The sequence below is a fragment of the Chiloscyllium plagiosum genome, unplaced genomic scaffold, assembly GCF_037043375.1.
Source record: "Chiloscyllium plagiosum isolate Xiang-an unplaced genomic scaffold, Cpla_swu_hap1 HiC_scaffold_9, whole genome shotgun sequence".
In the NCBI taxonomy this organism is placed as follows: domain Eukaryota; kingdom Metazoa; phylum Chordata; class Chondrichthyes; order Orectolobiformes; family Hemiscylliidae; genus Chiloscyllium; species Chiloscyllium plagiosum.
In genome coordinates this window covers 111,867,858-111,883,004 of record NW_028270147.1, presented here as the reverse complement: position 1 = coordinate 111,883,004, position 15,147 = coordinate 111,867,858, and the positions used below count along the sequence as shown (strand labels likewise).

Genomic DNA, 15,147 nt, shown 5'->3' with positions numbered 1-15,147 from the left:
CTCCAACCCTGGCAACATCCTTGTAAATCTTTTCGGAACCCTTTCAGGTTTCACAACGCCTTTCCGATAGGAAGGAGATCAGAATTGCATGCAATATTCCAACAGTGGCCCAACCAATATCCTGTACAGCCGCAACATGACCTCCCAACTCCTGTACTCAATACTCTGACCAATAAAGGAAAGCATACCAAACGCCTTCTTCACTATCCTATCTACCTGCGACCCACTTTCAAGGAGCTATGAACCTGCACTCCAAGGTCTCTTTGTTCAGCAACACTCCCTAGGACCTTACCATTAAGTGTATAAATCCTGCTAAGATTTCCTTTCCCAAAATGCAGCACCTCTCATTTATCTGAATTAAACTCCAGCTGCCACTTCTCAGCCGATTGGCCTATCTGGTCCTGATCCTGTTGTAATCTGAGGTAACCCTCTTCGCTGTCCACTACACCTTCAATTTTGGTGTCATCTGTGGCACTCAGAGACATGCATCTGCAGACAGCATTACTAACAGTCACACCCCACTGACAGTCACACCTCCAGACAACATTGGGTATTAGTCACTTCCAACAGGGTCATTCATGTATGATATAAGATCCTGACTGATCCTCTCTGAACGAAGGCCTTACTCAGTTCAGTTTTGAGTTCCCATTGTGAGTAACAGGCTCAGCTGGGAGAAATGAACATTACGACTGCAGCTACTAACATCTGAGATTGGCTGAAGCTGATTTCAGTGTTGGACAGCAGAGAGGGCAGAGTGCGATCCCACCAGCTGGGCCTGGACCAACGGAGTGAAGAGTAAATGCCTCAGATTGCAATGATTGTGGTCACAGCAGCTTTTAGTTTCTGTTCTGTTTAGAATCTTGTAAACTCAACAAATTCCAGACCAAAGGGATCATTTGAAAATGATTGATGATTGGCTCTCAGCCCAACCTTCAGCCGATGTGTCATTGATTGACCGGCCAGGCAGCCAATCAAAACAATCATTTGCTGAAATCCTGCCAAATAACTGAGTGGCTGATGGTCATTTCCAAAGTACTCACAAGACACCAACTGAATCTTCTTCACCTTTATTCCCTTTTTCAGATTGACATTGATAAAAAACAGACTGCAATTAACAGCCCAGACAGAGGTAGCTGCACAAATTCACAGCCACAATGGAGCTTGAGGAAAACACTTGTGGAGATTTTCTCAGTAACATGAGAATACTGTCCCTTTACACAGTGACAAAACCTTAAATTGGAACTGGTGGCTGAGCAGGAAGGAGATCTGGTTTACTGAAGCAGAGACTTCGGAGGTTCACATTGTTTTGTGCAGCTGACAGTCTTCAGCATCTTCGAGAGATTTTACTTGGTATCACAAGTCAACACTGTCCCAATCAAACACTCCCAGGACAAGGACAGCATGGGGTTAGATACAGAGTAAAGCTGCCTCTACACTATCCCCAAGAAATACTCCCATGTCAGGGATATGCATCATGAGATTAGATCCAGAGTAAATCTCCCTGTATACTGTCCCAGTTACCTGCACAAACCCCTGAACCTCAGAAATGTCTCTGAGCCAGTCCTGAGAAGGAAGAGAGTTGAAATTCAGTGCTGACAATGATCTTTGTCCTGCCAGCTCAGCCCTGTTTTATTTAAAGTTGTGTCTCCTCTGTGGACTGTCTCAAACATTCTACACACATTCTGATCTCCTGATGCTCTTGCTGAGGGGAGAGGGGAGGGTCACATGTGTGAGGGCACAGGAGAAGCGAGCGTTGGACTCCCAGTCAGACCCAGAGAGGGTCAGCAGGCTGCTGACACTGTAGGTGCTGTCCGAAGCTCGCAGGTAGCTGCTGGTCTGAACCCCGTCCGAAATGACTGCACCGTCCTTCTTCCACTGCACCTCCAGCTCATCAGGATAGAAGTGATTGGCAAGGCACACCAGGGTGGCAGTGCCCTTGGCATTGACCTGCTCTGGGGAGGGGGGCAGCAGGGTCAGCTTGGGCTGAGAGTTCTCACGGCCTGAAAGACAAGAGAAACAATTTTAATCCCTGCCATTCAAAGGGATTTCAATTTTATGAACTTTAACTAACAAACAATTTGCTTGAAGTTTTGCACTCAATACCTAACAACCCCAACAAAAGAACAGACATTTTTGAAATTGCTTTTTGAGATGTGAGTGTCACTGGCAGGGTCAGCATTTATTGCCCATCCCTAATTGCTCCTGAGATGGTGATGGTGAAAGAGAAGGGACAGTTTTGGACTATTGTTTAGGGAATGAATGTGTGCAGCTGGAAGGGCTATCAATGGGGGATCATTTCATTGACAGTGATCAGAACTCAGTGAGATTGAGAGTAGGGATGGAGAAATGCAGAGACTGTGAACATCATTTTGTGATCCTCTCTGGCTCCAGATGAGATGTATGAAGGGGGGATAAGGTGATCACAAAGCAGATGGGTATTTTCCATTTTTGGTTGACAGTGAAAGCAAGGAGTTTGTTTAATCTGGAAATGTATAAAATCCCAGTTAGAGCACAGTGAGAGAACTGTGTACGGTTCTGGTCAACACATTACAGGAAGGATGTGATCCCAATAGAGACGGGGACAGAGGAGGGTTTTGTCACAAAGCAGGAGTTTGAGGAATGATTGGTTTGAAGGGAGATTTGATTAAGGTGCTTAAAATGATGAGGGACTTATATAGAATGGGTAGGAAGGACTGATTTCCATCAGCACAGAGGGCAATAATCAGGCGAGATTAAAATGAACTGGGGGCAGTGTTTGAGGAGCAATTGCTTTCACCCAGAGGCTGGTGGGATCTGGGACTCACTGTCTGAAAGGGTGGGAGAGGCAGAAACCCTCATCACATTGAAAAAACACTTGGATATTCACTTGAAACATTGAAACCTCCAGAGCTATGGAGCAAGAGTTGGAAAGTGGGATGGAGCTCAATACCTCTTTTAAAAACCCACAGATCAGAAGAACTTTATACACAAACCTTGGAGCAGACTTAGATCCAAACATTTCAGGAAGGAGTCACGTTCAGTGTTTGTGTAGAAGATTCTAGATTACATTTCAAACCTTGCTGCAACAACTGGGCTGAGGTCAAGGGTGAGGCTGCAAAGACACTCAGTGTCCCAGGGTTACCCAGGGTCACTGCTCCTAATGACCCCGTGACCCCTGTAAGGTGAGAGTGCACGGACAATGTGTGGGTCAAGAAGGATGTGATCCCAATAGAAAAGAAACGGGGGATTTTTGAAGATTTTATCAGGAATAGTGAGTTTTAGCTTTGAGCAATGATTGGATTGGCTGGAACTGTTTTCGTTCGAACAGAGCAGGCTGAGGGGAGATTTGATTGAGGTGTGTAAAATGAGGGAGGGCCTGGAGAGTGGATATGAAGGACTGATTTCCATCAGCAGAGACAGCAAGAAGTAACATAGAGTCAGAAATCATACAATCTGTACGGGTAGAGTTGAGCAAGCACAAGAGAAAAAGACCCTGATGGGAGTAATGTCCAGGCACATGAGCAGTAATCAGGATGTGGGGAAGAAAATAAACCAGAGATGGAAAAGGCCTGTAAGAAAGGCCTCATTGCAATATGAATGGGGGACTTCAATATGCAGGTGGACGGGAAAACCAGTTTGGTAGTCAATCGCCAGAAATGCAATTCATGTAACATCTACAAGATGATTGTTTTTTGGAACAACTTCTGGTAGAGCCCTCAGGGGAGTAGGCAATTCTGGATTTGGTCTTGTGTAATGAGGCAGACTTGATTGAGGATCTTAATGTGAAGGTCCCTCTCAGAGGCAGTGACCGTATTGTGACAGAATTCACCCTGCAGTATGAGAGGGAGAAGCTGGAATCAGATGTAATTGTATTGCATTTGAATAAAGATAAATACAAAGACATGAAGGGGGAGCTGGTCAGAGTTGATTGGAAGGGGAGTCTAGCAGGGAAGCAATGGCAGGAGATTTTGGGGGATCATTTGGAAGGGACAGCAGAAATTCAGCCCAAGGACAAACATACGTACCAAGGGGATTATGAGACAACTATGGCTGATAAGAGAAATCAGGGACAGCCTAAATGACAGTGGGGGAGAGGTGAGTGTAGTGGACGTTACTAAGGAAAATGTGCTGGGGAAGTAGAAAAGTCTGAATGATCTCAGAGATGAAGGGCATGTCATATGAGGACTGTTTGTGCACTCTAGGGCTGTACTCTGTGGTGTTTAGAAGAGTGAAGGGCTATCTGATTGAAACTTTCAGAATACTGAGAGGCCTGGATAGTGTGGATGTGGAGAAAATGTTTCCACTCGTTGCAGAGACAAGTATGTGAGGGTCAGAGAATGACTCTTTTGAACTGAGGTGATGAGGAATCTCTACAGCCAAAAGGTGCAAAATCTATGCATCTCATTGCCACAGAGGGCTGTGGAGGTCACGTTGTTGAGTGAATTCAAAACAGAGAGAGATAGGTTCTTGATTGGTAATGGGTTTGAAGGCTGTGGAGGGAGGCAGGAGAATGAGCTTGAAAAATATCTCAGCCATAATGGAATAGCAGAATAGATTCGATGGGCTGAATGGCTTGATTCTGTTCTAATTAAGGGCCAATTGTCTTTCAGTTTTCCAAATCCTGGGATACTGAAAGCACGGGACTGTGAGCCCTGCTGTAGCTATTTGTCATCAGAACTTTGCCAAGAGGTAACCAGGGAGTGGAGCCAGTGTGTTCCATATGGGAACTTCAGGATGCTTCCGGGGATCCTGGAAGACCATGAGAGTAGGACGGTCAGTGACAGCAGTTGGAGCTCCGGGTTTCGAAGTTTGAGCAGCAGCTGGTGTCAGTGCGGAGTGTCCGTGAGGTTGAGAGCTCCGTGGAGAGCACGTTTCTAGATGTGGTCACTCTGCAGCTTCAGAGTATGCAGGGAGAGAGGGAATGGGGGAGCAGCAGACAGTCCAAAAGGACCAGGCAGCTAGTACAGGAATCCCCTGAGTGCATCCCATTGTCCAACCAGGATTCAGTTCAGAATCCTGGTGAGAATGATGGTTCATCTGGGGAGTGCAGCCAGAGCCAAGTCCCTGGCACCATGGGGAGGGCTCAGCTGTACAGGGGGGCACAAGGAAGACTGGAAGAGCGATAGTGAAAGGAGATTTGAGAGTGAGTGCAATCGATAAGTGTTTCTGCAGCTGCAGATGGGAATCCAGGATGGTGTGTTGTCTCCCTAGTGCCAGGGTCAAGGATGTCACTGAGCGGCTGCAGAGCACCCTGAGGGGAGAGGGGGAAGAGGCAGCAGTCGTGGTCCACATTGGTCCCAGTGACAGAGGGAGAAAAGGGATGTAGTCCTGCAGTCAGAATTTAGGGAGGTCGGGAGGGAGTTCAGAGCAGGAGCTGAAAAGTAGGCATGTGCACATTACTCCCAGTGCCCCAAATAAGTGAGAATAGAAACAGGAAGATAAGACGGATGAATAAGAGGTTGAAAAGAGGGTCGAGCAGGGAGAGCTTTAGATTCTTAGGGCATTGGGCCTGGCTGTGGGTGAGATGTTACCTGTACAGACTGAATGGGATTCTCCTGAACAGAGCTGGGACTGAATTCCTTGTGGAGTGATTTGTTGCTGCTGTTGGATAGAGTTTAAACTGACTTGGTAGGGCTGTGGTAGCCAGGGGGGAATATCAGAGAGAAACACCAAGGTTCACAGAATCCTCAGTGCAGTCCAAAGATCACCATCAAGTGAAAAGGATGTAGAAGAACAAATCTGCAAGGAATTTACAGGGTCTGTCAAATCACTACGTAGAGTTGTTATAAATAGGGTGGCTGGGGGGGTGAGGGGAAGAGCTTTAATTATCCTCATAGACTGGATAGTATCATTGTGAAGGGGGGCAGAGAGGGGCCAGTGTTGTGAGAGGGTGCTCAGGTGAACTTTCCAGTCCAATGAGAAAGGAGGCTCTGTTACACCTGGATCTTGGGAATGAGGAGGCCCAAGTAGATCAAGTGTCAGTGAGAGGACATTAAGGGAAGAGTAATCATTGTATCATAAGGTTGAGGGTGACCATGGAAAAGGAAAAAAGGACAATCCAGATTTGAAATGATTCACTTGGGAAAACACAGACTTCCGTTGGGTAAGAACACATCAGTGTGAATGAGCTGGGGTTAAAGGTTGCAGCAAAGTCCTGAAGTGAATAATAGAGGTCATAGTTCAGGGACAGTCGAGGTATATTTGAGGAATGGCACTCAATTCCTGGCTGTTTTGAGACAGAAGTGGTCGAAATATTGTAAATAAGAAAAGGGCAAAAGTGTAACTAGGGAGTGAATAGGTCCCCTTGAAGATGGCTAATTCACTTAACCTGCACATTCCTGTACACTTTGAGCAATTTAGCATGACCAATCCATCTAACTTAGACATATTTGGACTGTGGGAGGAAACTGGAGTACCCAAAGGGATAGTCAATGTGGCTTTGTGGATTGGAAATCATGTCTCACTAACTTGATTGAGTTTTTTTGAAGAGGAAACAAAGAAGATTGATGAAGGCAGAGCAATTGACATTGTCCACCTGGATTTTAACAAAGCATTTGACAAGGTTAGCCATGGTAGAATGAGTAGGAAGGTTAGGTCACATGAGTTCCAGGATGAGCTAGTCATTTGGATAAAAAATTGACTTGAGGTAGGAGACAAAGAGTGGTGGTAGAGGGCTGCGTTTTGGACTGGAAGTCTGTGACCAGCGATGTGCCATAAATATCGGTGCTGGGTCCACTATTTTCATGATTTAAATAAATGATCTTGATGTGAATATAGTAGGTAAATTTAGTAAGTTTGCAGATTACATCAAAATTGGTGGTGAAGTGGATAATGAAGAAGATTATCTCACAGTACAGCAGGACCTTGATCAGTTCGGCCAATGGCTGAGGAGTGACAGATGGTGTTCAATTTAGATAAGTGCAAGATGTTGCATTTTGGAAAGGCAGGACTTACACAGTTAATGGTAGGGCCTGTGGATTAATGGTAGGACCCTGGGGATTAATGGTAGGGCCCTGGGGAGTGTTGTCGAACAGAGTCCTAGCAGTTCGGATACACAGGAAGGATGTTATTAAACAGGAAAGGGTGCAGAAAATATTTACAAGGATTTTACCAGGAGTGGAAGGTTTGAGCAAGAGGGAGAGACTGAATGGTCTGGGGCTCAGAGGTGACCTTACAGAGATTTAAAAAACCACGAGGGGCACAGAAAGGGTAAACAGCTAAGGTCTTTTCCCTAAGACGGGCGAGTCCAAATCTGGAGGCATAGGTTTAAGAGGAGAGCGGAAGATTCAAAAGGGTACCGAGGAGTAACATTTTCATGCAGAGGGTGCTGCATATATAGAACAAGCTGCCAGAGGAAGTGAATGTGGCGCATAAAATTACAGCATTTAAAAGACATTTGGATGTACACATGAATAGGAAGCATTTTGAGGGATATGGGCCAAATACTGGCAAAGGGGACTCGATCAGTTTAGGATATCTGGTCGGCACAGACGAATTGGACCGAAGGGTCTATTTCAGTGCTATACAACTCAATGACTATGAGAGGCTGGACCTTGAAGTACAGGAAGCTGAGGAGTGACCAGATAGAGGTTTGTGAAATCCTGATGGGGTGAGATAATGTAAATAATTCAGGAGGATGTCAATGTTTTGTAGCGAGGGTAGAAAACATTTCCAAAGATTGTTCCAGGAATGAGAAACCTCCGTTATGAAGATAGACTGGAGAAGAGATGGCTGAGAGGGGATTTGTTCGAGGAATTCAAAATCAGGACGGGTTTGATCAGAGCAAACGGGGAAAAAATGTTCCCATTCATGAAAGGATTGAGAGCAAGAGGCCACAGATTGGAAGTGATTGGTAAAAGAAGCAAAAGTCAAATAAGGAAAAACATGTTCAGCCAGTGAGTGGTTAAGGTGTGGAATGCACTGCCTGAGAGTGTGGTGGAGGCAGCTTCAATTGAAACATTCCGAAGGGAATGAGAATGTTATTTGAAAAGGATCAATGTGCAGGGTGACAGGGAGAAGGCAGGAGAATGACACTCAGTGAATTGCGCATTCAGAGAGCCAGTGCAGACAAGATGGGCAGAATGGCCTCCTTATATGCTGTAACAATTCTGTGATTGTGTGATTGAGCAGAGTTAAAGCTGGGGGAGGTGGGAGCTCGGTGTCTCACTGTGCTGCTGCTGCTGCTGCTGAGGTCAGTGAGATCAGAGACTAGGACAGGGAGCCAGAGCTCACATCAAACTCTGCCTGTGTCCGTCACACTGAGACTGGCAGGAGGCTACTCACTGATTTCACTCCATGCTGCAGGAATGGGACCACAGGCTGCAAATGGACAGAGCTCCTCCACACGGTGAGTAAAACTGACTGACTTATATCTTGTTTTTTTAAAGGGAGCAACAGAACTAAAGAAATACAGCTGGACACCCTGTTAGACACAGTGCTCCTCAATCAACTATTTCATTCACTGCAGCTCCCCACGAACACCTTCAACAATTCAACATTTGTGTTTTAGAAATTATGTTTGACAGGGTTAATAACAGAGGATTGAGCTTTACTTACTCAGTCTGAGCTTGGTTCCTTTACCGAACGTGTACCACAGTGAGAGCTCCCAGTGCAGAGGCTGCACAAAAACCTCTGCTCTCTGCTTCTGTCTGTTTCTCTCACCCTCTCCCTCTCTCTGTCTGTCTCAACCATTCTCACCTTCTCCTTGTCTCTTTGTTGTCTCTCACTGTCTCTCTGTTTCGCTCATGTCTTTCTTTCTCTCCTTTTCTCTCATTCTTTCTCTCTCTTCTCTCTATCTCTCTCACACTAAGTTGTTTCCAGCTGAGCTTGTGCAGTTTGTGAAATTTATTTTTCGATGTTAAATCTTGCAGCTGCTCTTCCCATGTAGCCATGGAGTGGAAGAGGGAAACTTGAGGCCGTCAGTGAACGGTGGACACCACAGGGACTGGAGTGTGTAGTGGACCGTGACAATCCCAGCATGGGATAATTTGTTCAGTTTCATTTATATATAAGCTATGAATTTGTCAGTACAGGAGGTGGGACTGTGTGTCTATTATTATATATTTTATGTAACTGTGGTATGTGTAAATGCAGGAGATGATCCTCTGTCTACTCAGGTTTTTGTATGGCTCTGTATCACTGTGTAGAGGGTAGGCTTCATCTTGCATACAATAATAGTCACCAACATCCAATTCCTGTACATTACTGATTGTCAGGGTGAATTCTATATCGTATCCACTGCCGGTGAATCGCTCAGAGACTCCTGTGAATCGAGTTGTTGCACCATAGATTAGGAGACTGGGCTTCTGACCTTCTCGCTGCTGGTACCAGGAAAGATCATCATCAATATTTTGACTGGCCGTACAGGTGATGGTTGCAGTCTGTCCCAGTCTCACTGACAGCACCGGGGGAGACTGGCTCATGATGATGTCCCCACTGATACCTGAGGGGTCAGAGAGAAACACAGTGAAGTCAGAACTGTCACAGAAAGAGCCTGTCAAATGAGAGATTGTTGGAGACACTGAGCATTCCTCTGGTTTCAGCATTTTTCCTTCAATCACAAGTCAGTAGAATTGGAGTGAAATGGAGAGCAGCTAAAGATTCAAGGTGGAAGGAGAGAGATTTGTACCTGCAACACAGAATGCCAGGGGCCAGATCAGCTGGATGTGTGAAATCATGGTGTGTGCTCCTGTCCCTGGTTCCTGATAAACTCTCCCTTCACTTGGCTCTGCTTTATAAAGCTGCAGCCTGTGAGAGTCTGACTGGGTGTTCCTCAGTATGTAAATGGCATCAGGCAGAGAGAGCCACGTCAGTCCCTCACACTTCCTCTTCTCTCTCTCTCTCTCTCTGTCTCAGACAGTCATTGAAGTGAACAAACTGAATAAGACCATTTGACTCATTGCTTCTGTGCTGGTCAACAATGAACTGATGACACTAATCCCATTCTCCAGCTCTTGATCCATAGCCCTGGAGGCTACAGCAAGACAAGTGAATACCTAAATATTCCTTCAATGTTCCGAGAGTTTGTGAGTCAACCAGCCTTTCAGGCGGTGAGTTCCAGACTCCCACCACCCTCTGGATGAAAACATTTCTTCTCAATTTTCCTCTCAGCCTCATTCCTCAACTGGGCTTGGATTCACTGAGGTTTGCAAGGATTGAAATGTATATGATTCCAACAGGGCTGGACTGACTCGATGTAGAGAGGAGGTTTCCCCTGGTTGGGGAGTCTGGAACCAGGGGACACAGTCTCGTGGGAAATGGGATAGACCATTTAGGACTGAGATGAGGAAACATTTCTTCACTCAGAGGATGGTCAATCTGTGGAATTCTCTCACACAGAAGGCTGTGGAGGACAGGACATTGAATATATTCAAGAAAAAAAGACGTTTTATCAGGATCAAGGGGAATGGGGAGAAAGCAGGAATATGGCTTTGAGAGAGAGAATCAGCCATGATCATACTGAATGACAGAGCAGACTCAAAAGGGCTGAATGGCCTACACTTGTTCTAGGTTTCTATATGTCCATGTCTATTAACTTCAATCTGTGCCTTTGGTTACTGACCCCTCCACATGTGGAAATAGTGCCTTCCTATCCACTCTACCTCTACCCCTCATAATCTTATACCCCTCTATCATGTCCCCTCTCATCCTTCACTGCTCCAAGGAAAACAACCCCAGTCTTTCTAATCTTTCCTCATAGCTCAGACCCTCTAGGCCAGGCTGCAACCTGGGAAATCTCTTCCACACCTTCTCACTTTCAATCACATCCTGCTGAAAGTGTGGTAACCAGAACCTGTCTCTCCCTTTGTCTCTCTCTTTCTCTCTCTCTGTCTCTCTCCCTCTCTTGCTGTCTCACATCTACCACCTCTTTCTCTCTCACCCTTTCTCAGTTTCTCTCGTATTCTCTCTCTCTCTCATTCTGTCTCATAGTTAGTCTCTCCAACTTTCTCACTCTCCCTCAGTCTGTTTCCATTTCTCCATCTCTCACTCCATTTTCCTCACTCGCTCCTTCTCTCGCTCCAGTTAAAAGCCTCCACTTGAGTATCAGTCCCTTTCTATTCCTCCTACTTTCTCTCTTTCTCCCTCTTTATATCCCTTCATTCACAGTTTTCTCTCCTTCTGTGTCATTCTGTCTCATCTCCTGCTCCTGTCTGTCTGTCCGTCTCTCTCGATCACACTGAACCCTACCCTCTCTCTCACCCCCTCCCCCAATCTCACTCTTTTTCAGATGCTCCTCCACCCCACTTGTCTCACACACATTCTCCATCCATCTCTTTCTGTCTGCCTGTCTCTCTCTCTCTATCTATCTCTTTCTGTCGCGCTCCTTCCCACAGTGTTGTTAATGGCAATAGTTAAATGCAAGGTAAATCTCCCTCTGCTCAGCCCCTCTAACTGATGTTAACCCCTGACCCCAGAAGCATGTCATCTCCTGGAGTGAGGCCTCATTTCTCACATTGACCAGAGTTTGATCTCTCAGGAAGACAGGCAGATTCTTGTCAAATGAAGGGCGGTTCTGTGCTGTTGGCCTATTCTCACTGGTGACTGGTTTGGACACAAAGCTCATTCCATGCAGGCCCAGGAGAGAGAGGAGATCCTCAGGCCATCAGTGTGAGCTGGAGGGAAAGGACAGGCTCTGACCCACTGACCCATCCTCTCCATTTACAACATGACCCAATCCCTTCCCCTCTCCTTCACCTTCCACGATCAGGCTCTATGTCAGGGTATTTTCCTGGGATAAGGGCTGGACAATAAGAAACAACAGAAAGGAACTGAGCCCCACACTCACCATGATCACTGTTTCCCACTGGACATTCAAATAGAAACCAGTAAACATAGACCTCAGGATGGCAGAGGGAATGCTTAGAACCCTGATTTCCATTTCCCAATCTTGTTGCTTGTATTTTAATAAATCCTTTAAATTAATACATGGGATGTGTGTGTTGCTATCTGGGCTAGTATTTATCCCCACCCTGAAATGCCCTTGAGAAGATGGTGATGAGCTGTCTTTTTGCACTGCTGCAGTCCATGTTCTGCATGTAGACCCACAATGCCCTGAGGGAGGGATTTCCAAGATTTTGACCCAGCGACAGTGAAGGAACACCGATATATTTCCAAGTCACGGTGGTCAATAGCTTGGAGGGAAACTTTCAGGTGGTGCTGTTCCAAAGTATCTGCTGCCCTTGTCTCTCTAGATAGAAGTGGTCATGGGTTTGGAAGGTGCTATCTAAGGAGCTTTGATATACTTCTGCAGTGCATCTTGTAGATGGTCCACACTGCTGATACAGAGTGTTGCTGGTGGATGGAATGGATATTTGTGGTGCAAATAAAGCAGGTTGCTTTGCACTGGATGGTGTCAAGCTTCTTGAATGTTATTGGGGTTGCACTTATCCAGGCAAGTGGGGAGTATTCCATGCCTGACTTGTTCCTTGTAGATAGAGGATAGGCTTTGGGGAGTCAGGAGATGAGCCTCTGACCTTCTCATGAAACCATTCTAACGATTTGGTGAGCTCATTTGTGTTTCTATTAACAATTAAGATGTTGGTAGTGAGAAATTCAGTGACAGTAAGGCCATTAAATTTCAAGTGATGATGGCTAAATTCTGTCTTGATGGCGAGAGCCACTATTTGGCCTTTTTACGGTGTGAATGTTCCTTGCCACACATCAGCTCAAGTCGGGATATTGTCCAGGTCTTGCTGTTTTTGTACATGGACTGCTTCAGTATCTGAGGGTTTGCAAATGGTGCTGAATGCTGTGCAATCATTGACAAACATTCCCACTTGTGAACATATGATGGAGGGAAGGTCATTGATAAAGCAACTGAAGATAGTTGGGCTGAGGACAGGAGCCTGAGGAACTCCTGCAGAAATATCCTGGAGGTAAAGTGACTGACCTCCAACAACTATGACCATCTTCCTATGTGTCAGGTATATCAGGGCTCCTTGATGCCACATTCAGTCGATTACGACCTTGATGTCAAGGGTTGTCACTCTCACCTCACCTGGAATTCAGCTCTCTTGTCCATGATGGATCAAACTTGTAAGGAGGTCAGGAACTGAGTGGCCCCTGATGGAATCCAAACTGTGTGTCACTGAGCAGGCTATTGCTCAGCAGATGCTGCTTGATAGCACTGTTGATGACAACTTCCATCAATTTGCTGATGATCGAGAGCAGACTGATATGCCAGGTGGGATTTATCGGGCTTTTTATATACAGGGACTACCTGAGCAAACTTCCACATTGCTGGGTCCATGCCAATGTTGTTGGAACAGTTTGGCTCAGGGAGTGGCTGTTTGTGGAGCACATATTTTCAGTGCTATTGCTGAAATTTTGTCAGGGCATGTAGCCTTTGCAGTATCCAGTGCTATCAATCATTTCTTGACATCACATGGAATGAATCAAATTGGTTGAACACTGATATCTGGGGACCACTGGAGAAGGCCGAGACGGATCAACCACTTAGCATTTCTGGCAGAAGATTGTTGTGAATGCTTCTGTCTTACCTTTTGCTCTGGATGTGTTGGGCTCCTCCGTCAGTGAAGATGGGTATATTTGTGGAGCCTCCTCCTTCACTGAATTGTTTGATTGTCCACCACCATTCATAATGTGGCAGGACAACAGAGCTTAGATCTGATCCATTGGTTTGGGATTGCTTAGCTTGGTCTATAAACTTGCAGCATGTGTTGTTTAGCAAGTGGTCCTATTTGGTAACTTCACCAGATTGACAACTCATCTTCAGGTATGGCTGGTGCTGCTCCTGACATGCCCTCCTGTACTCTCCACTGAACCAGGGTTGATCCCCTGGCTTGATGATAATTTGTAGATGGGGGATTACAATGGGCCATGATGTTGCACTTTGTACTGAAGTACAATTGTGCTGCTTTTGTTGTCCCACAGTGCTTCATAGTTCACATTTTTAACTTGCTGGATTTGTTCAAAGTCTATCGAACTTAGAACAGTGGGACAGAATTGAACAGAATGGTGATGGCTCCTGCCATGGGATATCTTGAAGACAGGCTTGAGCATTCCACACACAGAATGGGAATTTGGGTGAATTTGGAATGTACTTTCAGACTCCGTGAAACTGACCCCCAGCATGAAGTGTACCTCAGCAGGGGGGGAGGGACTGTTCAGTGTCCTGAGCTCCATTTCCCAGGCCAGGCAGTTTGTTTCCCAATGAGTGAATGAGATGTTAATTGGGAGCCCAGGTTAGGGGAGTCTTGTGCTGTGGACCCAGGTCAATAAGAGGGAATTGGAATTCGAGTTGAGAAGGAAAGACCTGCTTGGTGATGTGAAGAGAGAGGGGCAGTGGGACTATTTGGGTCATTCACAGCCATGATGGACTGAATGGCCATCCTCCTGTGCTGTCAGATTCCAGGGAGTGCAGACGGTTCACAGTTTTTTCTCGTCTCAGTAACAAACGTCCAGCTGCTCCGAGCTCTTTCTTTCACTTCCTCTCTTGGTGAAGTTGCAACCTTGCGCTCTGACAGACTTTGCAGTTATTTTTTACACTGGGGCTTTCTGCTGTGGTCAGAGTCTAGTGCTACAAGGGAGGGTTTAAAGTAGATTAGCAGGTGGGTGGGAGCCTCAACAGCAGGGAGGCAAGTGCGAGGCTCAAAGGAGATAGAGTAATCAGAAATAGTAAGTTGAAGAGACAGATCAGGCAGGAATGTGGCAGGGAGCAAGGAATACCTGTTGAATTAAATTGCATTTATTTCAATGCAAGAGGGCTGACAGGTAAGGCCAATGACACAGGGCATGGATAGGTATGTGGGACTGGGATATTATAGCCATTAGAGAAACATTGTTCAGGGAGGGACAGGACTGGCAGCACAGAGGTGATGGAAGAAGGGGAGGGGGAGTTGCATTTTTGATTAAGGTGAGTATCATGGCAGTAGTCAGAAAATAAATAACTGAAGGGTCATCCAGTGAGGCTTTGTGAATGGAGCTAAGAAATCAGAAGGGCATGGTGACCTTATTGGGGTTGAACTACAGGCTCCCAAAAAGTCAATGGGAATTAGATGAACAAATATGCAGGGAGATGGAGAGACCTGCATGAGCAAAGGGTTGTCATAGTAAGGGATTTCAATTTTCCTAACATAGACTGGGACTGCCAGAACGTTAAGAGCTTAGATGGGCTGGAATTTGTTAAGTGCATTCAGGAACGTTTCC

At 45.9% G+C, this 15,147-nt stretch overlaps 1 gene segment (V, D, J or C); it reads right to left on the bottom strand.

The window, feature by feature from the left end:
* Positions 1 to 1,051: 1,051 nt before the first annotated feature.
* LOC148149254 (Ig kappa chain V region Mem5-like) lies at positions 1,052 to 9,704 on the bottom strand. The segment is given in 4 exon segments: positions 1,052 to 2,000; positions 8,536 to 8,569; positions 9,126 to 9,421; positions 9,608 to 9,704. Coding segments are annotated over 4 exon segments (708 nt in total).
* Positions 9,705 to 15,147: the final 5,443 nt, after the last annotated feature.